The following is a 25,011-nucleotide window of genomic DNA, read 5'->3' on the forward strand; positions in this document are numbered from 1 at the left end:
CATTAGACATTGTACAATTAACGAACCATGCAGAAAGGCTTACCTCACCAGCCGCTCCTCATCACTACAGAAATTCCATACTCCAACCGAGTACTGCGACCTGTGGAGAGGAAAAGATAACAGGTTAGCAAAGGCAAGGCATCTTAAGCGCAGCGTATAGCGCCTACTCACCTCATCAAGGCGCTCCAAAAACGCACATACTTACCGGCGAAATACAGATTCCGCCTTGCCACATATTGGACTTCCGCGTACCTAAGGAAGAAAAAGACATTGTTTAAAACAGGCATGCAAGGACACCAATATTAGTAGCAATAAGAGCTACCTGAAAGACTCAAGACAGGCCGGCATCAGTGAAGCAACTCGATCGCCATTGCCCACCAAGCACAACGCGCCCCTGCCAAGACAGCAGGACGGAGAACCCGCCAACATCTCAAACAAGGTGAGGAGAAGTCCAGAAGGGTCGCAGACCTACAGGGAGGTGGGAGGCTGTTTACCCCGGTTGCCCAGTCCTGAACATAGCTTACCTGTATTCCAGGCAGAACTCTTCCGCTGGTCGCATCTGGGCATCGCAAGGAGGGACATCTGAACCCCAACTGCTGGGTGGCGCCCCCGTGGAACCAGGTGAGCGTAACAGCCACCCATTCAAGATAACATCACAACACTGTCAAAGAGACAGAAAGTGATAGATGGCCCTAGAAAAAGTAACAAAAAACTGGCGAAATTGTGCGAGAACATGTCAGAAATGCAACAATTATTGCGGGAAATGAGGGGGAAAGAATTATCCCAAACAGGGGAACAGGGGTCCACAAACCACAACATACCCCTAGAACCTACCATATTGGTGACCCGCCACGCACCAGCAACAATCCAAACAATAGCAGCACCAGCCACATCACTGCCACATGTGACAGCAACGCCGACAGCCGCCAGCACAATTACACCAACGGCAACCACGGCAGATTCAACAGGTGCTTTAAAAGCATGGGCAACCCCCAGTACATACCCAGTGGGACAAACTGGGCAGAGCAACAGCAACCCAACAGACATAGCAATGATCTGCAATGCCCAATTAGATTTAAAAATGAAATCCTTTCAGACTGAAATACTGAATAGATATAAAAGATGCCTAGCATGGAATATTGACACCACAATCAAAGAAGCCATATGGGCCAAAGAGTTCATAGAAATCTTTTCATTAATAGAAGCCCAACGCAAACGGAAAGATGCTTTTAGTGATCCCAAAAAGATAGAAGAGAAAGCCATAGCCAAAAACGCCCAGAATTGGGACAACTGGCTTCAGGCTTTCGCCATCTTGGCAACAATATACGAGGAGAAATTTCCCAATGATGGTAGAAAAATATGGGCTTACATGGATAAAATAAGAGAAGTGAAAATCGCTCGGAAAGGGAAGACCTGGATAGCATACGACATCAGATTTAGGAGAAGAATGTGAGAGAGGCCAGCCATAGAATGGGACGAGGTCCAAAATGACTTATACATGTTGAATGCTGAGCCCCCAGCGGAGGAAGAGACCTCACAGAACTCCTCCAAAAATAACAAAAATACGCAAGGTCCCAGAAATAACAATAACGAGAAACATAAAAAGGGGGAACAGCCCTTTCGGAAGAACCAGCCATGGGCGGCTAAGTCTAATACCCACAGGCAAAACAAGAACCACTCTACAAAAGCCAACATTCCATGCAGGAATTTTGGGAAAAACCAGTGCACCTGGGGTAAGGAATGCTGGTACAAACACGCTTGGACAAACTGCAACGGTGATCACGCAAGTACACCAGACTGCCAGCTAAAAATTCAAAAGATTAGCACCAACCGCGCCTTTTCAACCCCAGGCCTGGCACCAGGCAAAACTCCCATCAACCCAACCAATTTTAGAGAAGCACTCTTGAATTACCCAGACAGGGGAACCAGCGAGGCAATCTGGCAGGGTTTTTCCAAGGGCTTTATCATCCCATTTAAGGGCACAGGGTCACAGAACATCCCATTGAACCTAAAGTTGGCCAGGGACAACCCCCAAAATAGTGGAAGGCAAAATCAAGAAGGACCTGCTGTTAGGCAGGATTGCAGGACCCTGGGACCACATGCCCCTCAAAGATTACATAATATCACCACTAGGATTGGTCCCCAAAAATGAACCTGGAAAAATGAGGCTAATTCACCACTTATCCTATCCCAAAGGACAATCACTGAACGACAGCATTCCACACACGGAATCCGCATTATCCTACACACACTTCCAGGAGGCGGTAAGACTCATACAGGAATGTGGCAGGAACGCCCTGATGGCCAAACTAGACATTGAATCCGCTTTCAGATTATTGCCAGTCCATCCAGATTCCCAGCAATGGTTAGGTTTTACTTTTAACAACAAATTCTATGTAGACAGATGCCTCCCCATGGGGTGCGCAGTATCCTGCGCCCTATTCGAGCAATTCAGCTCCTTTTTTCAATGGGCTTTCCAAAAACAGAGACCAGGGACCCAAGTAGTACACTACCTCGATGATTTCATGGTAATGGGCCCAGCAAATTCTGAGGAATGCAACAGGGCCTTGGCGAAATTAGAAGGAATGGCCGCACAGTGGAGCATACCTCAAGCAAGGGAAAAAACGACCAAACCAGCCACCAACATAATTTTCCTGGGCATTGAAATTGACTCTGTACAGGGACCATGCAAGATCCCGAAAACAAAAATTGCAGAACTATTGGAGAGAATACAAGCCCTGACAACAAAAGACAAGGGCACAGTTAAAGAAATTCAATCATTAGCAGGCAGTCTCAACTTCGCTGCTAGAATAATCCCTCAAGGGAGGGTATTTTCCAGAAGCCTGGAACTAAAAATCAAATCATACACCAAACCCCACCTACACATCCGACTAGGCGCAGAGGTGAAACAAGATCTGGAAATTTGAGGGAATTTCCTCAAAGATTTCAACGGGACCTCACTTTGGTGAACGCCTTTGAACACATGGACAAAAAGGGTCCTTTTCACTGATGCAGCCGGGAGCAAGGGGTTTGGAGCCATACTAGACACAGAGTGGGTGGCTGGACACTGACCCAACTCATGGCAACAGGCAGGGTGGACTAAAAACATCACCCTCCTAGAAATATTTCCCATCTGGCTAACATTACACATCTGGGGTAGGCAGCTAGCTAACACAGAACTCTTGGTCTGGTGTGACAACATGGCAGTAGTAAGCTCCATAAACAGAAGGTCTACCAAATGCTCTTTAGTGCTAAAAGAGCCATCACAGCAGTCACACTACAAGAAAACATTGTGGTCAAAGCAAAACACATCGCTGGGGCGGATAATAACATTGTAGATGCTTTATCTCGCTTTCAGTGGCCAAGATTCCGGGAGCTAGCGCTGCACGCCCAGGAATAGATTACGCCAATACCGGCGGAATGCTGGGAAATAATGGGAAACCAAAAATAACGGCATCAACGCCAGCGCCAGAGAGCCCAGGCCGGGATGCCCAACAAGAAGCAGGCACCTCAATAACGGGTGCCAACAAAATAACGGCATCAACGCCAGTGCCAGAGAGCCAAGGCCGGAATGTCCAGCAAGAACCAGGCACCTCAAAGACGGGTGCCAACAACTCCCTAGGCTTCCTCACAGAGATGGCAGGGAAAGCACTGGCAAGTACCACCGCAGCGCAGTACAGTAAGTGCTTACAAACAGTATTTAAAGCCACAGGCGTATTCCATGTAGAGTTAATAACAATTAAAGACATATACATATTTCTAAAATGGGCGCATGACCAGGGCTTTAAGAGAGATTGGGCAAAAAGACACCTAGATGCAATCTCATATTTCTCAAAAATACGGGGTGATTCAGACCCCACCCAAAGCGCTCTCATTTCTTACGCATTGAAAGGATGGAGTAGAATAGAAGGCTCCCAGGTAGACACCCGCCGCCCCGTGGATTTCAACAAACTGGTACAAATCGCAAACCAGCTGGAAGCCATATGCTGGCATCCATACGAGATCTTATTGTTCAAAACATCTTTTTTCCTGGCATACTTCGGGGCTTACCGTGTGGGAGAGCTCATTGCTTCCAGCACCAAGGCCACCAACGGTCGGGGCGTCACGGAGGTCAGGGTCGGACAGGAGAGCGTCAGCATAGAAATCCAACAATCTAAAACTGGGGCCAAAAGAACTATCAACATTTGTTGCATTGATGAGGCAGTAAACTGCCCGGTATGTATCACCAATCTCTATTACACGCAAAGACCCAAGGTTTGGGGGAGGTTTTTAATCCACAAGGACACCTCGGCACTAAGCCGCTACCAATTCAAAGGGGTGCTGATGAAAACAATCAGCATTGCAGGGTGGGACCCCAAAGATTTTGGCACCCACTCTTTCAGAATAGGTGCTGCCACTTCAGCATGGCAAGGAGGTTTAGCCCCTCAACGACTAAAAAACATAGGGGGCTGGAAGTCAGATTGTTACAAAAGATACATCAGATCACAGCTAATATAGCCAGCCGCCCTTATTTTTCTTTTTCCCACCTTCATACAGAAACACCAGGCGAAGGGAGGACCACTCTCCGATCAGCATGGATAGTCGGCCACTCCTTTATCTTCAGGACGGGCCGATGGGCAGAGGAGGGCAAAGAAAGGCCACCTTTCAGAAACACCATTTCCTCATGGTGGGGATACAGAGGCCTATGGTGGGCAGAAATCCACGAAACATTAGCAGAGCTGGTCGCATACAGAGACCCGTCAGAATTTCTGGTCATACATCTAGGGGGCAATGACCTGGTGTCCATTGGAAGGAGAAATTTATTTGAGGACATGTGCTCCTCCCTGTCAGGCATTTCACACAATTGGAAAGGAACGGAAATATACTTCTCGGCCATCCTACCCAGAAAGAAATGGCAAGGGGCCAACTGATACAAATCTGTAGACATTTCTAGAATAAAACTCAACAGGGGGCTAGAAACATTGTGTACAGCAAGAGGACTGGGCTTCATAAAGCACCCAGCCATTACACTGGGTGACCCGGACCTTTTCCACAACGACGGCACCCATCTATCAAACCAGGGCATGGAACATTTCTTTCGAGAAATTATAGCAACTCTAGCCTCCAGGGGTTGCCAATAGGAGATACTTTCGGGGGGACGTGGTCAGCCGCCAACCTGCCCATTTGTGGCGGCATGGCCCAGGGGGGGGGTAACTCCAAGATCCGGTGCCCAAAAGTATGTTACTATCATGATACGTGATTATTGTTATCGCCATAACCATATCCGTACAATAAAAACCTACGTCCTTTTATTGCAAACACTTGACAAACAATGTGTGAGCAATTTATTCTGGGTGAGGGTACAGGGTCGGCAAAGAGTATGCATGCATATGGGTTCAGCAGTTATGCTACTGTGCATGTAGCAGTATGAATGACACTGGCGTGCATGCAAAGACCAGCACGCAGGTGTGCTGGGCGAACACGGATGATCCTGGGTCTTGGTAGGGGCCCCCAGCAGACCTTTGAAATCAGCCCCTCCTCAACACATGCGCGACCTGCACTTGGCAAGACCACTCCTGTGTCGTGACTGCTTGCCTTCTCCTGCGTTAATTGAACCCGAGGGTGTTAACATTAACCTGACTGGTACTTTACCGCACACCTGGAGTCTAATAGGCAAGTCTCCTTAAAATCAACTTTTTTACACAGGTTTTTGGAAAGTACCAACAGCTCTAAGTAAAGAAGCGAAAGAAACAGCTTATTCTGAAAAGTTGGTATGTTTTGGGGTGGGGTTATTTATCCGGATTTGAAGAAAGCGTCAGAGGAGGTTGACCCCTGAGCCACCTCTCATGTGTGAGGAGGAGTTGGGCCAATCAGCTGAGAGGGAACCCACGGCGCAGTTTCTAAAAGCGCCGCTCGCAGCTCGGCGAAGAGAACTTGCTCTGACGTTCCACGGTGCAGTTTCCGCTACTCGAGGACATGGCTCTGTACAAAGTGACCGTGGCCACCGGTAACTTCCTGGAAGCCAGGACACGCGACTACATCTCCATCACCCTGGTGGGGGCCCTCGGGGCGGGCGAAAAGAGGGTGCTGGACAACTACGGCAGGGATTTCCTGCCGGGAGCGGTGAGTAGTGTGTGCAGAGAGGGGGCGAGTGTGGTAGGCGGCTGGAGAGGCCGCTAAGGTTGACTGTGGGAATAACATACATGGTATAGCAGTGTTTTGGGTCCTGATATTTTAGTGTTGGATGCCAACGGCGGGTTGTTTTGTAGGTACATGAATACTGGGTAAAGCTTGCAGCGCCCTAAAACGAAGACCGTTCTAATGGCCTCTTTCAAGTTCAAAAGAGGCACGTGGAGGATCGAGTCCCGCCAGGATGTTTGATACCAGCTGGCTCTACCTGCTCCCGACTGCTGCCTGCACCCTCCCAGTGGTCATCCAGTCCCCGGCACCTGCTGTACTCTGCGTCCCCAGTTCCTGGTAATCCCCTACTGCCCTTAAGTGCCCCCCGCCCCCTTCGGTCTCTTTTTACCTAGTATCTTTCCTCCTGTTCTCTCCTTTCTTTCTCAACCCTTCCCTCTGTCCTCTAGTTCCGTTTCCGCTTTACCATCTACTCCAAAACGTAATGGTTAGATTTTCTAACTCTAAAAATCCACTTGCCAGCCCTGGTCGTTTCTGCTCAGTCTCTAAACCGGCCTTCTTAGACTATGGGGTGCAGTCAGCCACATTCCCGCTGCCAATCGGGCATCCGTCTGGTTCTTGGTGCTACCCATTTTTTTTTTTTCTTTTTGAAGAACTCAAGCCCTTTTGGGTCCAAGTTCTTTTCCCCAAAGGGTTTTTACTCAAAGCCAAACGCAAACTAATTTATAACATAGCACAACCCACATACCCTCCATATTGCTTTTACTTTTGTCCTTCCGGCACAGAACCTATATGCTTTCTCTCCCCTCTCCTAGATCCTTCACACCTGACCTACATACTCTCACCCAAGGCTTGAAATCTTGTGGTCCTCTGAAAGCGACCTGCAACTATTCATCCCTACCAGGAATGCTTTCTTTTCAAGTTCCTTATTGTAGTCTATAAAGCTATCAATGGTCTTGCTCCAAAGCACCCGCCTGATTGTATCTCAGGTAACTCACCATCTCATTCAATCAGATCTCCTCTGCACTCGATGTCCCTATCGCATACGCCCCTCCCTTCCACAATCCCATACTCTTCTTCCTCTCATTCCTGATCTTATTCCCTTCTTGCCTGACTCCACTGGAACACATTACTGAGAACAATCAAAGCCAACCCAACTGTGGCTCTCTTCAAAGCTTGGCTTATTCTTCACTTTCTTGCTAAAGAGGGCGATCTCCCCGTCCTCCCTACCTGACTCCAGCACTGCTTTCGTTGACGCTTAATATTTTTATGTTGAGCTAGTACTACTGTATACGTTTTGTTGAGGTTTTTGTCCATAGTGTCAATTCTTTAAACACCATCACAAACTGGCTCATGACTTGTTCTCTTCTTTGTGCTATTCCCTTTCTGGGAATGCTTTCGCCATCTGTGAATGGGTTATTGTAAGTCATTTCTGTTTGAAATTGATGATCCTGTTCAAATAACAGATACACTAGTGCTGCGCAATCGCCAACCTTCTTGCATGGTAGTGACCTAGTGAGACTTCGCAACAGTGCTAGTGCAAGCGACATGTAAGAACCATTACAAGTAAGGGGCCTCACAGGGGGCCCCATTGCCCCATCATGTCAGAGTGCAACCGTTAATACTTATGTCTGAACTTCAGACCAGAGAACTTCAGTCAGTTCTCCCGGCTGCTGCTCACCTTGCAGGTAGGTATTGATTCGCCCTTGCTGCTCCCGCATATTGTGATTTTAGCAGTCACTAATTGTTTTACTGTTTCTTATCTTACATACATTTTATTACTTTCCTTTCATGGTACGTTACTTTGGGCCGCAGAGGGTGACTGGGCACCAACTTTTTGCATTTTTGCTTGCACTACTTGGTCAATTATATTTACCATCTGCTCTCGTTTTTCATTTTATTTTCTGCTTTCTTTGTAAACCGTAAATTGCGAAGGGAGGTTGCCTGGTCCCCATAGCCCCCGTGCTTGTTCCGGTGGCTTTCCTTCAATTCTATTCCCTGCACTCACCCGGCGGCAGTCTTTCTTCTGTGGCTGCTTGTCCCGGGGTCTAGAGGATTGGCCTATGCAATATCATGTGCATGTAGGCCAGCCTCTTATCAGGTGCAGCGGGCTTGCGCCTGCCTGTGCCCGTCAACCCAGCCAATTTCCCCACCATAATTTCTTCACAAACAACCAAATGCTTTTGGTTGCACCTCTGGCCATGGCACTTCCAGAGGCATGTGTGATTCAGGAGATGGTGTCACTGTTCCCTCTTCCCACGCCTCCCTGAAATGCCGGTCCCTGGTTGCCCATGCTGCCTGTTGCCACGAGCTGACCGATCTGACTTTACCTGTGTCAGACGTGGCTTGGCCAGGCATCTGGCAAACTTGCTTCCTGCAGACTTTAAAATGTTTCATGTTGACAGCCCCCCTCCTCGGGTTAGGGGTGGTATTGCTATTATCTTCAGATCCCCCTATTTAAGTATTTGCATTTGTAACGTGCCCTAGGGCATCTTGGTGCTATTTATACATGGTACATTTCTCTTATACTCTGCAGGCTTCTTGCTTCCCATTAATCAGATTAAAATGGAGACCCTGCTAGTCCATTTTTCCGTATCTCTGCCTTCTGCTTCCTTTTATTTTAGTTAACTGCCCCACTGGCCCTGACCTGTCTTTTAATGATGTGCAATGTCTAGATCGTCGTCCTGCCCCAACTCGGCAATGATTTACTGATTAGCTTCGAGCGCTCTTTTGAAAGCGTCGACAGTCGGAGAAGAAATGAGGCTCTCCTATGCCCTGATTACCAAACTAGCCCTATCACGGTTCACAGCTCCTTACCATTGTGCTATTAGTACCAAACATACCTACTATGCCTCTCATTGAGACCTCATTAAACGCTCCGATGAGTTTTAACTTGTTCAGGGTCTCTCCTCTGCTCCTCATGTTCCGGTTCCACCGATGCAGGACCTTTTAATTACCTATCCTTCTTGTTTGTGGACAAAATTCACAAGATCGGGTCTAATATTAACCCCCCCCTCCACTCAGTTACCCTTCATCTTGCCACCTTTTTTTACTTTGTCAACTCCCACTGGTTCTTGGTCCACCTTTTCCACGTTCTCACCTCAAGATGTCTCGGTGGCGGTTCTCAGTCTGCTTCCCCGGGATCTATTCATGCTCTGTATAAATAAGGAGATCCTGCCCCAGCTCATTCATGTTGACCAAAGCTGGGAACGCCTTGTTTCACACTGGGGTCATCACTTCCTCTCTCAAGCATGCTACTAGTACCCTGCTGAGAAAAACATCAGTGTACCCCTTGGTTCCAGCTAACCTATGTTCTATTTCTCCTATCCCTTTACCTATGAAGTTTTTGGAATGTCTGGTCTGTCCATTACTCACTGCTTTTCTTGAAGAATCCTTTTTCCAATCTGGTTTCCATCCTGGACTGGGGACCAAGAGTATTCTGGTCTGTTGTGGACGATCTGGCGCGGACCCATGATAAGAGTGGAATAAGCAACTTGCTGTTGCTCGACCTTTCAGCTGCCTTTGATACCATTGATAATGGGGTCCTGTTGGATCACCTAGCAACGGCTCGACTCTTGGGCACTGTCCTGGTTATCCTTTTTCTATCGGATCGCTACCAAACTTTCTTCGTCCTTTCATTTAATTTCTCAGGCAGCGGTACTCGTGTGTGGTGGTACCCAAGGCTCTGCCATCTCCCTAGTCTTAACACCTACATTCAACCTCTGACCAAATGTATCTGTTCCCACGGATTCCTGTTATTCTTATTCCGACAATACTCAGATCCTGGTCCGCCTTGTTCTTTCAAACCCTAAGTCGGCATCCAGGTTCCTTGTCTGCTCTGGAAGCCGTGGGGAATGGATTTGTAACTGGATCAAGTTGAATGGCAGAAGGACCAAGGGGTTGGTGGTTGCCCCCCCTTTGGTTTCCATAGTCAAGGACATGGAGTTTAACTTTCTTCCTCCCTCTCGATGGAGCCGCAAGTTGGCTATTTGTCAGCGGATCTGCTTTCAACTAAACTACTTCTGTGTGTTCTTCCCTTTTCCCTATCTCCATGCTCCAGTAGTCTCTGCCCTTGTCACCTCTGCAATTCCCCCTATTTCTTGCACAACCTCCCTACATTGTTCAGCGTCTCCAGGTCCTTCATAACTCTGCTTGCCAGTTCACACGCTCCCCGCTCGACCCATATTTGGAGTCTTAACTGGCTCCCGCTACCCCAGCGCATCCAGCTTCAAAGCCCTTTGCCTTGTCCTTTGTGCTTTTTATAGAGAAGGTGCTGAATACTTGCAAGCAAAATGTTGTCCCTACATCCCAGGCCGGGCACTGTGCTCCGCCGATGCCTGCCTAATCCCCATCCCTGTGGTTAAATAGTCTGAATGGGGGATGCTCTTTTTCTTGGGTGGCCTCTGGAATTTCCTGCCACGGTTTCTCTGATCCATGATTAGCCACTTTGCCTTCTGTAAGGCACTGAAGACTTAACTCTTCTAAATTCTTTTTCACCTTCCTGCTTGGAGCACCAAGATGCCTTTGCGCTTTACACGTGTTCTTACCATACAATATGCAAGGGTTATCGCTCAAGTTACAGGGGGTTTCAACTCCGCATCAGCCATTGGCACCTTATCATGCCCCCAGCAGCAACAAGGAAGTGCAATGACTGGCTGCAAATGTGACTGTAGTTCCCATTGCACCCTTTCCTCTACTGAGCTCTGCAGAGATCGCCCCCCCCCACACCTGAATGCAGCTTGCTTGAATGCCCTGAACAGCCTGTTTCCTGTATGATTCCTGTCAGTCACCCCAAAACCCCCTGACTCCATGCCCTCACCAACAGCCTTATCCAAGTAGTATGACCAGAGGAGGTATTTTGTACTAGTTGAAAACCCTGTGTACACGGGCTAATGTGCGTGAAGTAAGACCTTTTCAGAGTGTAAATATATTTGGGTGTTTTTCAACATAATTTATATTAATAGGAAATAAAATGTTGTAACAGGCGTAAAAATCAACATGGTACATGCAGGTGTATCTGCTCCTCATTGTCTTGGATTCCACTTTTTTACTCGTGTATATAATGTTGATGGAGTAATGCAATTAACGTGCAGCACGATTCAAAGTAGACATGGGATCATAAAATAAAGTAAATTGAAGTCCATGTTTAAAACGTGCATGAAGAATATTATAATACATACCAAGTAATTTTGTTAGAGAAATAGTACTTGCATATATTTTCTTAGTGTATGCTGTTGGTGGTATCCCTGTCTTGGACTTTTTCTACAGCTAATTGTATGTTATCATTGGTGAAATACACGTTTTGTTCGCCTGGAAGATTAACTTGTAGTCTTGTTTATACGTAATGTGACCGCCCCCTCTAGCAGTGATGGGCGAAGCGGGTAGGACTGCTTCAGACAAAACATAAATCTTGCCTTTTATTTTATTATACAGTATCGCATGATGCATTTCGCAAGTGGTTCCAGGCCACCAGATAGGGTAGGTGGCAGAAGAGGGCATTGGCATGTTAATGAGTAAAATTTCTGTTCCCATCAAGCTGAGCGAAGGTGCCATCATGTAACTTCCTATGCATTCATACCCCAGACATTTCAGCTTTAGAAATGTCGGTTTAAGCAAGATTCATACCCAAGTAAGCAAAGAGATACATGGATATGATTTTTTTTCTTTTATAAAAGCATGTTTAAAGTTTACACAGCTGCCATTATTCTGAGCCTAAGCATGGATTTATTGATGCTAATCTGTTACTTGTGCTTTTGCCAAAGCACTTTACATAAGTAAACACTCAGAATTACAGTCACTTGCTGAAAAATAATTTAATGTTGCCTGTTGGGGGATGAAAGGTTGAGTAGTCAACCTGTGACATGCAGATCACAAATACATTCCAGCATCTTCACCTATTGAGCTATTTTTCTTTAAATGTGCATACCACAGCATTTGGTAATGTTTAGGCTCTGAGGGCTACATTTAATGTAACACGTGGTGATGGTGTTTTTTTAAAGGACTGGAGGCGACGCAGGTGAGCAGAGGTTGGTGGGTGAATATCCTGATATAGGTTTCCTTCAACTGAACTGTTAAACAGTTGTGTGTGTAACTTAATCCTTGTTAGCATGGCTGTGTGATGTGGGTTTGTGTGAATACCGTCATGAGTGGAATGAGAGAATGGGGCGTGGCTTGGAAGCCAGTGACTGGATGGAGTGGCGCTTGGCTCGAAAGAAGCCCATGATCCGGGAGTTAATGGCGATAAAGGGGAAGAGGGGAATCGGTAGAGCAGACTACGGTCTTGATGTTGTACAGCGGGCCGCCTAGTAAGTCTGTAACAGAACATCATAGGACCTAAAATGGCCACCCTAGCAGCTTGATACATGTATGCGGTGCTGACGCAGAGAAGGGTTTCTTGCAGACGGAGGGATGGGTGGCTGTCAGCTGCAGCCCTACACTGTTGGGGAGAATTCTCAATATGTGCTAATTTCCATTACCGCTATTTTCCCTTACCTTTTAGTCCCCCAGCAACTTTGCTGGATTTCTAGGATTTGATGATTGTTTAAAAACATTTTTAACCTGGGAAGAGTGAGCCTTTTTTTCCCACTCTTCCGTGTATTTTGATTTACTTTTGTGTTATTTGGTTATGGACTTCATAGGCATCTTTTTCTGTGTCAAACAGCACATTCAATGCAGTTGCACAGGGTTGTCTTTCAGACTTCCCAAGGTTTAAACACCTTCTCTGGGACTGACTACCGTCTCCCAGAGCATGTAATATTAAATTGACTTTACTAGTCGTTTTAAATTTACTGACCCAGCACACCAGAGTGCTGGAGGGGTTGCCTAGCTTCCCCTGAGTCAAAACACTCATGTAACAGTAAAATGTTAACCTTTCCTACTTTAAATGGCTGGTGGCAGTGGTTTAGATCAAACTAGTATGATTTTTCCCGACCACTAAAAATCGGGTCAGCCATGTCTGTAGAAACCGACTCGGGTCATCTTTTATGAAAGGTCCTTGTGTTTGTCTCTGCACGCCAAACCAGGTTTGGTTCCTTGTTCATTGGCCTTTGGCGGGCTTCAGTGCTGAAGCCCTCCTCTGCCGATAGGTTGTCTGGGGTGGAGAGGATGAGGGAGGGAGATGCCCTTTGCTTAGTCTCCTAGGAGACCAAAATGCACTCTGGCGTGATTGGGTGGCTGACTTTCTGGCAAGGACAGCCACCGTGCTGGCTAAGTGGCAGCTAGGCTGGAATGAATGGGGGAAAACTGTTTAAAAGCCAAGTCTCTGGGACTTGGAAAGTAGAGTCAGCCACTGGAAGGAAAGAACCGAAGACGCGCTGATGGAAGAGGACTGCTGCAACTCCTGGACGACCGGTGAAGCTCTGCTGCAGGTCCGAATTGCCTGAAACTCCATCGACAGACACCCTTCAAGGTTAACATCTTCCCTTGAGTTTTCTGGGAACAAACAACTCACAAGCCACCTGGACACTGTCCCCATCTGGTCGAATTTTCATCAAAGTGCTGTTGCAAACTGGATGGGAAGGAGACCAGCTCGTGGACTTTAGCATGATGTCGGTTTAAGGTACGAGTGCCTTAAACCGACATCATGCTAAAGCTTTTGGCCTCATCCTTGGGCAGTGCAGGAACCTCCTTGTACCCACGATTGAATCTCCGGAACAGCGAGATCTGCTTGAACTGCCTCAGCTACAGCTCTTCATTAACAAGGTACTGTGCAAACGTGGTCTGGAAATCTTTTCGGCCACTGTGTGAAATTAATCAACTACGAAAGTTTCTTTCCCTTACCATTCGTCACACTTTTCGCCTAGCCAGATTTTTCTAATCTCTGTGGCAAAGACGTAACCGTTACTGTGCTTTCCTATACAAAAGACTCTGAACCATTGACTTTGGTCCAGGCCTATTGAGAAGAATTGCTGGTTGTATTTAACTGAAATCCTTTGCCCTACCTATGAATGTATTGGGCTGTCTATTCTTATAACCATGTCTTATTACCCCTTAAGTATCTGAAGTGCCATTTTGCTCCCACTTCATTTTGGAGCTAAACTTACTTACCAGTTGTATTTTTGTTGTTAGTGTGATATTGAGCTGCTTATGCTAGTGTAATGTTTTCTGAGTAAATAAATGTGTATTATTTTTCCAAGAAACCTTGAGTAAGTGTATATTTGAATCACTGTATTTGTTGGTCCTGTGTTACTTGTTCTACTGCTCACTCAACTCTTGAGATGTCTGCCTGCTCAGCCATCGCTACCACTTTACTGTTTAGTACAGGCGTGTAACAAAGGTGACATTGTGCTTACACTCTTAGTCCTAATTGCCTGTAGCGTTCCCCAAGGGTACTGCAGGTGATTCTGCCTAACATACACACAGGCTGTATGGAAGCCACTGTGATGAGGTATGACTCTACCCACTTGCCTGTTCCGTAAGTGTATGGTATCCAGACGGTTAATTGGGATGGTCGTTGCTCAATTAACTGGGGATGCCACCAATGAAAATTAGTGCAGCAAGCGAAGCATCTAGGCTAATTGCCTTTAGCAGTCCCAGTGTTGACCTTACTGGGTATCTGGAGGGTCACCTGAACAATTCACATTGAGAGAGCTGCACTACACGCAGCATGCATGCTGTACATAAACAAAAATGTACAGGTTTGTGCAAGCAGGCGTGACCCCCAGGAAATCTAATTTGCTGTAAGCAAGTCAGAGGCAAGAGGAACCTATTGCACAGCAAGGTGGATCCGAGCGAGCAGTGCTGGATTCAATAGCTGCATTGCATACATTGTTGGAGGCAAAAGTGGATGAAGTTGGAGTGGACATGTCTAACACCAGGACCTCCGCAGTCTCTTTGAAACGGTAACAGAACATGGTAAGAAAATAGCAGAAATGGCTCCATAGACTACTGCACTGCAGGATCAAATGAAAGCTTCAGGATCATACCCGATTCCTGGAAATCTGACTGAAAGCAGGACTAGGAGGCATAACGTGCAGATTAGACTTCAGAAGGTGAAGAGGGAGATGACCCCCCCCCCCCCCACAACTATGTGGAAATCATGTTGCATCGGTGGTCCCAAGCACACTTTCACAGGGCTTTATGGTAGACGGACCATAGAGCACATACCAGAAGATCCCCCCCCCCCCATGCACGATAATGGCTAAGGTACTAAATTACAAAGACCAACAGTTGATGTACAACACAGGCGGGGGGGGAGGGTGCGGTCTACGGTTGTAACAAACATGTGGTGTTTCCAGATCACACCTGGCTGGTACAAGCGCTATGAAGATGGCATGAGAAGTTGGTGTGAGGCCCACAGGCGATACATGCCCATGTTCAGATGAAGCTTACTGTGGCCTGGCTACGAGGGGATACGAGGCCCTCAGTGGGGGTTCTGCCTGAAGGATGACCCCAAAATCGAGATCAGATGTTTGCCTTGGAAGAACATGACACTGTGCCTGGTCATCATCGTACCGCTAGAACACTAGATCAAGGGCCGGGTGCATTGTAATATTGAGACTGGTGCATCTGAAACAGGCCAGCGAGAGCTGGACAACTCTAGACCTCTACTGAACCGGGTCTCTTCAGTTCCTTCCAGCTGCAGCAACAACTACATCATGCACAGGGCTATGTAACCGCTCAGAGCGTTCTGCAGGCAAAGAGCCTCCTTCTACCACCCCAAGGAGAGCTGAAGTCCTAGGGCCACCTACCCTGTGTGCGCACTAGAGGTTGCTGATCACCATGATGCGATGAAAGAAAATGGCTGCTTTGTGAAGGAAAAAGCACATACTGCAAACCCAAAGACATTAACTGCACATCACCAAACACTAGAGCAACGCACACGGATCAGTATATGGACATTTTCAGCGAAACCTATCTAACAGTATGTTTTGAATACAAAATTAAATATGATGTAGTAAATTCTTTTTAAAGCCTCAAACTAGTCAACATTTTATGAGCATTAACGCGTGGTGGCTGCCATTTTGGAAGTAAAAATGTCCGACTAATCCAGCACATGCAAAAAGCGGTGTGGTTTTAGGTGTAGATGGGTGGCAATGGGAGGAAAATCATAGACTTGGGGATGGTGTTAAATGGGTGGGGACACATGGCCAAACACATCCATCCTTCTGTCATATGCATTGAAAAGCATAAGAGAACCTCTTTCAAGGACCCTATTTGAATCCCTTATGTTAAAGCTCTTATATAGTTTCAGCTTAAAGATGGCATTTTCAGCGCCACCTACTAGCCGAACTTAAAATGGCAACCCCACAACACCAACATAACAAAACACGCATGTGCAACCACCCTTGCACCCACTCAGCAACACAACACAGGTTACCATCAACTATTCTTGGTTACTTGGAATATTTTACCAATACCACGCCCCCGCCCCCCCCCACCACCCCAGACTAGATACCCACAGCAGCGGACGCAATCTGTTGTGTAATACCTGGTCAGCAGACGGATTTGGAGGAAGCATTTCATGGGGTGACCTGCCCCTTTTCATGAGCCGTCGGTAATGGCATGAGATTTTAACAAAGATTTATGCACATACACTGAAGAGAGAAACATTTATGGGAGCTGCTTATTTACCTACTGCCTGCAGCCTTGAAGATGCTGGTTACCTTGGCACCAACAGATCCCAGGTACTACATCTGGTCTCCAGGCCACCTTGTGACGTACGTGCACGCCCATGCGACCTTTACTGTATATAAAGAAGCATAAAGATGCGTCTAGAATAAAGAATTATAATTGTGTAAAATTTAGTTTGAATCTTGTGTAAATTTTACTTCTGGTACGCTATGTGCTAGCTCCTCGTTCCCCAGAGGTGTAACCCGTGCCTGCTGGTTTGGCCAGATACCCAAGAGTTGCTGTGGATTCTAGATAAAAGCTTAAAACAGTAACTACCGCGATTGCCTCTACAGGTATGGACCCTGAGGCTGCAGGGACAGGTAAGGGCAGCAGGAGCAGAGCTATTCAATGACATACGCATAGAAAAAAACCTAAGGCAGCATTAGTGTTGCACTGTAGATCTTGAAATGAAGATGCTGCATACCCTGGAAGACTTCCTTGCGTATTGTGCTCTACTAGGGAGAGGTTACCTAGGGAAGTTTACGAATGTTTATCATTTTCAAGAGCATCCAAAGCTAGGAGACGACTTTTATGCAGAAAATCATTTCTCATGAGCAAACTCAATGCAAAGTTCTTTTTGGTGGGGGAAAAGCTGCTTGGCACCACATACGGTTGCTGATAGTGCTGCACCTTTCCTTCAAGGCCCGGAAACCATACCTTCAGCCGCAGCTGCGCCTTAAACTTGATGCACGACCCCTTGATGACCTTTATAAGCCAGCTCCAACACCTCCGGCATCAAACTGGCTGTGATCACCATAATCTACCCTCTCGGCACAAGGCCATCCATGAATGTGACTTGTGACCATATGCGCCACATTTGTTTCAGCAGCTTCATTGCCTCTTGTGCGCACCTGTCTAGCTTTTCTAGGACTGTTCTCCACTCTCTGCGTGCACCCGCTGACTGCAGTATTCAGAAACAAATCACTAGCCGATGCACTGGTGATGTGATTGATGGAAAATGGAGAAAGTGGTTACGGCTGCAGTTGGAATGTGCAGGAACTGTTCCGTCTCCTTCCTCTACCTAACGTCTATGAGGTGTCGAGACAAGTAGTCCGCTGCATTGGTGCTTCCCGGGCAGAATATCAATTCAGTGTCGTATTCCTGCAAGGCAAGCATCCACTTCTGTTGCTGAGCCGGGGTTTGGAGGAAGAGCCGGCCACAATCTGGACATGGGGCTTATGATCAGTTGCAACAATCAGATTTCCCATAGACTCAGACGTTGAAATGTTTACAGCCCCAGAGCACCGCCAATGCCTCGTGTTCAATTTGCAAGTATCATTGCTCATTCTCACATGGGGCGTTACTTGCAAATGCTATGGGGCGAGCAGACCCACCAATATCTGGATGAACCGCCCCAGACCTACAGGCTGGCATCCACAATTTCTGACCTCTTTCAGGATAGAAGAAATCCATGGTGTCACCAGTAATGACGCTCTTGATGTCTTCGAAAGCACTTTACTCCTGAGCAGTCAGCTTGTAAACTCGTTCTGGAGTGGCTCAGACAGGGTGGCCAGATTTTGTATGAACTTCTTTCACACCTCCACACCTTACACCTGCAATGACTTGCTCCAACACCGTCATGTTACAGTGCCACACTCCAGGAACTTAAGTCTCCAGAATTCTCCAATTTACCCTCCAACAAACTAGCAACCTGTGTCCAGTACCCTCCAACACCCTAACAGTGCGAGTCTCAATTTCCCTCCTCCATCTTATATTTGCGTTCAATGCATGTGAACTCTTACAACACATTAAATCTCCCGACATCTGTCACTCGTACAGCCTCAAGTACCAGCCTCCATAACATTGAGCCTCAAGCACACACCTCAAACCCTTCTAAAATCCCAGGTCTGCGAGTCGGTTACCTGCTGCTAACCTCTTACATTTTACACCCTCTTCTACGTCTGGAGCCTAAAGTATCTTAAATCTCTAGCACCCTCCCCCGCATCCCCAGTGGCCCTTAAACACCTTAAATCTCAAGTCCTCTGCACGCTTCTACCATACCTTAAGTCTGCAGTACCATCCACCAACCTTCGACTTTCCAGACCAGTGCACCTCAACTCTTGAAGTCTGGTGCACTCTCCGCCATGTCATACATCTTGCACACCCTTACCCAACTGCCCAGTACCCTCTCACCATCTTTAACTGCATCGCACAAAGATGTAGATTCCTGTGGACACTGCCTAGTCACCCCAAGTACCACTGCCCCCACACCCCTGCTATTTCTTTAAAGTGGTGGCTTATGCCCTCTAAAATCATGCACTTTCAAGTCCGTCATCTTTAATACTTTTATTTTTTAATTGTTCAGTCTCTTTGCAGCCATCACCCTTCTGTTTTGCTTATTCGTGGTAATCCACATTTTTTTTTTGTTAGATAGGACATGGAGGGGAAGGATGTTTTGCAGGTCACATTCGGGTATTTTCTTTCATGTAAACTGCAGCAGCTCTATCGCCTCTAGAAAAGGCCCTTTATTTTCTTAAGTTCATTATCCTCCAGATACTAAACACTGGAACAGGAACTGAATCCATGTTGTACTGCATCCCCTTGTTCCCAAAACAAGTTGTTGCCCCAGAGCTATCCCTCATTTGTTTGTAGCAACAAAAAGCCAGAGGGAAACATCATGTAAATGCTCACCTTGCATCTATCTCAAGTGTACCTGTGATGCAGGCAGGTATCTACAGTGTACCTGTGATACAGGTAGGATTGGTGGCAGAAGTCACCGAGACACACCCTTTTCATCACATGCCCAGTGGCTCACTGGATGTGCAAAGCAAACCATGCGAGAAATAGATTTGCGTTCATGCTGTGCTGCAACTCCAAGATCTGCTCTTGGCACTACCTACCTCACTCCTAGTCCAGGACTATACTCTCCACTCTCTCAGCTAATTACATAGCTGAATACTTTACTGCAAACATGTCAATTTAGTCTCTCCTGACCTTCCTAATACTCTACATTTTACTCTGCCTAGTCATCCACTGCCTCCATCTCCCACTTTAGTAACAATACTGATGAGGTGCTATCTCTACTGATGAAGGCTAACCCCTCTTGTGCTCAGTCAGGCCCTCTTGCTCCTCAGCTAGTCAAGCCTATTGCCTCTCTAGTGACCCCCCTCACATTGCTAAACTCTTCACCTGTCCTTCAACTCCAATTGCTTTCCCTCTGTTTTCAGAAGAACCAGAGCCCTCCCTCTCAAAAAAAGGTACTGGCCCAAACCTGCCAGTTTACGTTCACCCTAAGTCTTGAAAGGGTTGTGTTCAGCTATCTTTCCACGAACATCCACAGCCTTTGAGACCCCCCTACAAGCAGGTTTCCACTCCTATCACTCCAGGAGAAATGCTCTCATGAATGTTTCCAACTTCACCTCGAAGCACTCCAACCTATCCTCTATCCTATTTCTTCTTGATCTGTCTGCTGCCTTTGATACGTGATCACTTTGTTCTTGGGTTTCACAATCCAGCGCTTGTCTGGATTTAATCCTATCTTGCACCTCACCAATTCTGTCTGCTGGAGCAACACCTCTCCTCGCTCCTCCTAGCGGTTGGTGTCCTACAATGGTCTCTTCGGGGAACTCCTCTTTACACTCTACACCTCTGCTCTTGGGGCACTAATCTCCTCCTTTGGGTTCTCATACCAACTCTTCATGAATGATACTCAAATCTTCTCTTTTCCTGAACTCTTGAGCTCTCAACATTTCCAGGTCTCTCTGCCATTACATATTGGATACTCTAACAAAACAGGTGCTCTTCTTCCCTGCCAAACTCTTCCTCTGCCTATCCAGTTACCACCTGAACTCTCCCATACTCTTCAGCTAGAAACCTCTTCATTTATGACTTACACCTTTACTTTCACCTCCAACGGTAGCACCCCTCAAATGTCTAAATATTAGGAAAATCGTGTACTTCCTTCCTTTCAACACAGCCAAGCATCTCTTACCCACTCTTTACTGTGCCAGCATCCTGTTTAGTCTCCCAACTATGCTTTCTGTCCTCAACAAGATCAACTTCGCTACCAGGACTCTTTGAACTCCCTCACTTCACACCTACTTCCTTGTACGGTCACCAGAGGCATAGACAAGATGGGGCCTGAGCAGGCCAGGCCCGCCTGCCATCTGCAAAATGCCCACTCGGCAGCACTGGGCATTTACAGATGTTAATGTCTGAGGTTGGCCCAACTACACTAGCTTCAGGCACCACTTGTAAGACCATCCTAGCTATGCCGCTGACCGTCACTGGGCTAAATGGTGGAAAACTGGGCCAGATTTCAATTTCTGCTCCTAGTTCACAAGTCCATCCATAGGAAGGCACCACCATACCTATCCTTGTTCCAACTCTACAAGCCTTCTCTTAATCTACTCTGCCTCCTCAACTACCCTTGTAGCTCATTGCCCTCCCGATGCTTCCTCTCTTCTTGCTCCACTTGCATGGGTTGCTCTGCCCCCGGACATCCGAGGAACAGTCCATATGTAGCTTGTACAAAACCAAACGAAGCCTACTTAATCACCTGAGTTACCCTCTTAAACCTACCTCTCATCTGACTGCTAGTTAACCTTTTTCCCTTTCCTCTAACCAGACTGCCCCTTACTTCCTCTGCCTCCACTCTACACTTCACCCATTATGGTCACATCCAAAGCACATCTGGCTGTACCACCTACCTGCACTTACAAATGTCCAAAGGTGGTTTTACTTATCTATGTATGTCTACTTATGTATTGTCCCTGGTGACTGTTCCATTTACTTCCCTCCACAACCTGGTCAGATTGTCCCTTAAACTAACCCAGTGGATCCTCGGGAGGGGGGGGGGGGGGAGGTTTCGGACCAGAGCTCCCATTAGCTCTATATAATCTAATGGGGAGGGCTGATGGTATTTGTAAGAGACCATATTGGACAAACATTTACAGAATAAGGCCAACACTGCTGAAAGTGTGTCTTGGCGGCGGATGTGAAATGTAAAAATAAGGTGGGGCAATTGACACCCTCAGGTGTTCAGTACCATGCTACTGTGTGCTGGTATATGCATACCTGAAATGCACCATGCCCGCCCTTGTACCTGAAACTGCTAAAGAGTAAAGAGGAAGGCCACACACTGATTTATATCCATGGTACACATTTTCTATTTGCAAAATTGTATAATTATCAGAAGGAGTCTGGCAAAAAGGCAAGCAGGTTTTTGCACTTCTCAAGTCAACAAGACTAGCCCATCACCCACAGCTATCCTCCAAAGCAAACATTTTGGTGCACACCATTGTTTGGGGTAGATGGATTTTTTCCCAATAGCAAAAAGAGGTTCACATTGCTAATACCATAATGTTAATGGGACAAGAATGGATGCAATATTGTTACAATGTTGCATGTATCAATAGTTAATTACGTTTTGTTAAAGGTTACTTTTTAGTGGTGCTTTGTGTGTAGTATGATATATTTTTGCATACTTGTAGCAATAGGATTCTGTGAACATAATATGGGAGCACATTGTGCAACATATTGGATTTAAAGTGCAGAGCTTTAAGCAGTGGGAGAAGGCTCTTAAATGGGGTAACCCATTAGGGAATGCAGTTTTCAACACATGTCCATAAATATAAACATGCACACCTGGGAAATGCATGAGGAGATTGGGCTGTGTAAGCTGAGGCCTGGGTTTGTGAAATGATTTCTAGCTTGTTCGAAAGATTGGCTGCCCAAGGGGAAGGTATCAATTTGCAGAACAGCTGTAACATGGAAACGGCAGCTTGAAGCTGAAATCTAACGAGTGATGGGGCTGGGGTTTTTAACTTAATTTGTTGGAGTGGCTGAAGCATCTGCCACCTGACAGGGTCAATCTGGGGTTAGTGGCTAAGGGTGATGAAGCGAAGATGACTGTGAAGCTGTGAGAAGGTCCGATATTAGCAAGGAAAATGGTATTTTGGGAGGAGGCCAGAAGGATTGAAATGGTGGTCGCACAATCAAAGGTCATGAGAGGATGCCAAGATGAATGTTTTGTAGAAACAAATTGGTGCCCAATCAAAGGAGATGGCTCTCTGCTCTCTATAGCCTCATGAAATGCCCATACATGAACTATGTGTAACACTTAGCATTTCACGTCTGTGACCAAGTGGAATCACTGTATTGTATGGCCATGTTAGGGTTGTGTCCGGCAGGAAGGAACCCTGGAAGAGGGTTGGGATTGTATTTGCAATGTCATGAAATCGTAAGTTTAAGGGCATGGTACCACAGTGAAGGCCGCCAATGAGATTGTGGGGACTAGATTTCCTTGTATAAGGCTAAACCATTTATATTTTGGGTGATGACTTTGACATGAAGGAAATGTGTGATCTCGCTCTGTTTTGTGGTTCAGGTGGAGTCTGCTTAGTTCAATCTCCAAGGAGTTGTCTAGTCTCGCTCCTAGCAGACGTTGTGAAATAAACTAATGACAATGTGCATTCACTTCTTGAGAGCTTGAGATCCAAGGCCAGCCCTTCTGCCATTTGCAGCCTGTCCAATTCCTGCAACATAGACAGAATGGCAAAGCCTATCAACTGTATAAACGGAGAAAGTGTGCACAGTCCGGCTGTGTCTTATAATGTAATGCACTGAACTCCAAAAGCTTTATAGCTAGGGAGACCTGCAGATATCCTTCAAAGAACTGCAAAATATATACTTATAAATACTACTGCCATATGCCCCTTACTGTAAACCTGAATAGGGATTTAAGAGCATATACAAGCACCTATCTCAGCACACAACATATCCCCAAATGGGGACAGCGTGTTGCACATCAGTGGGTTGGACTCAAAGTGATCCAACTGAGCATGGGCACAGTTCTATAAACTGTTAATCATAAGCCACTAATCGCACAATAATACTTCTGTAATGTTTTTGGCTGGGGGATGCACATCACGCATGAAGTATCCTGCTGCCCTTGCAAGCTGTTGTGCATAAACGGCCATTTGCCAGGCAATGCACTGTAAAAATAAGGCTCAAACTCCGCTTGTATACTGGGTAGACAGAAGTGACCCACCCAAAAGGAGCAGGACCACACCTTTGCACGAGAGAAGAGCTCAGTCTGCACCAGATATTAATACCGGTCCCTTTAAAGCAGATTAACACATGACTACAGAAATCCCAATTCTGTTTTTAATATACAATTCAATGTGTAAATTTAATCCCTGGCACAGCAGACACTGACTAATCATGTGCAGAGTGGTGCCTGGGAAGGGAGAGGTTGAGAAGAGAGCACTGTTCTGCTGGAAATGCATTTGGCGGGACAGTGCCTCCTTGTCCTCTACTCCCTTGTGTCTTGTTTTTCTATTTTCTTCTACACGGGAGTGTTGGGTCCCCTGGCAGTGCAGATCTTCCTTTTACATTGTGGTGAACAGCGACCCTTTGGATACCCTTATGACACCAATGGGTGGAGGTACAACCCTGTACCCCTAGTGTATGTTTCTGGGTACCTTTTGTGTTCTCCACAGAGGGTAAGGGTTGAGCGAGCTACATGCTGAATGTGACAGCACCTCGGAGTAGCCTCCATTCTGGGATTCACCGGCCCTGCCATAGGAATCGGTGGATTCTAATAGAAGGCAAGATGGCTCCTGGGGCTTCTTGGTTCCTATTGCCTGTTACCTGGTTTCCCAAAGTCCTTCCTCTGTCCCTTCCTCTGACTGGAAGAACCATATATGGTATTGTGGGGGGAGGTCAGGCCAGATAGGCTGGAGCCTTCCCAGTGACAATATGTTGTGGGCACACCCATGGGGTGGGACCTGTGCAAATGGTGTGACCAATATGCATTCTATGTTATGGGTGTCTGGTTTCTGATGCAATGAATGGGACAGCCCTGCCTGAAACTGACATGAATGCAGTGTGCTGATAAACTGGGTGCTTGCCCCAATCCACATTTCTTGTTATGGGTGACTGGTTAGAAGTGACTAGCCTGAATGCATTCAAGCCTGATTGCCTGCCTGAATGCCTCCTTTGTGATTGGCTGAGCCTGGCTCAGCCAGAGTGAATGAGGGACAGATGTGTATATCTGGGGACCTCTCGCATACCAAATTTGTTTAAAAGCTGAAGTAGAAACTTGAAGTTCATCCTTGAAGCGCAGCTGGAAGAGGTATTGCTGCTGCTTTTCCCTTGACAAAATCTAAATGCTGTCGGATCTGAGGACTGTTCAGAGAGGAACTGGCTCCTCGAGCTACAGGGGACCATTGTGTAAAACTACAGTTCTTCGAGGCACCCTAGAAGCCAGTCCCAAGAGGCTGTCGACTGGAGAAGGGGTCCGCCGAGAACCCTGAAGAGAAACACCAGGACATTGAGCCC

General features: G+C 46.7%; 1 protein-coding gene across 1 annotated transcript in view; it reads left to right on the forward strand.

Moving 5' to 3' along the window:
- Window positions 1-5,932: 5,932 nt before the first annotated feature.
- Window positions 5,933-25,011, forward strand: part of LOC138568643 (hydroperoxide isomerase ALOXE3-like) — a 185,342-nt gene continuing 166,263 nt past the window's right edge. The window contains exon 1 of the mRNA XM_069646448.1: window positions 5,933-6,102. Within this exon, the coding sequence (XP_069502549.1) occupies window positions 5,956-6,102 (147 nt within the window). The 5' untranslated portion in view covers window positions 5,933-5,955. The remainder of the gene's footprint in view (window positions 6,103-25,011) is intronic.

This window comes from Ambystoma mexicanum, chromosome 1p (assembly GCF_040938575.1).
Source record: "Ambystoma mexicanum isolate Mex_15411 chromosome 1p, UKY_AmexF1_1, whole genome shotgun sequence".
NCBI classification, from domain to species: Eukaryota; Metazoa; Chordata; class Amphibia; order Caudata; family Ambystomatidae; genus Ambystoma; species Ambystoma mexicanum.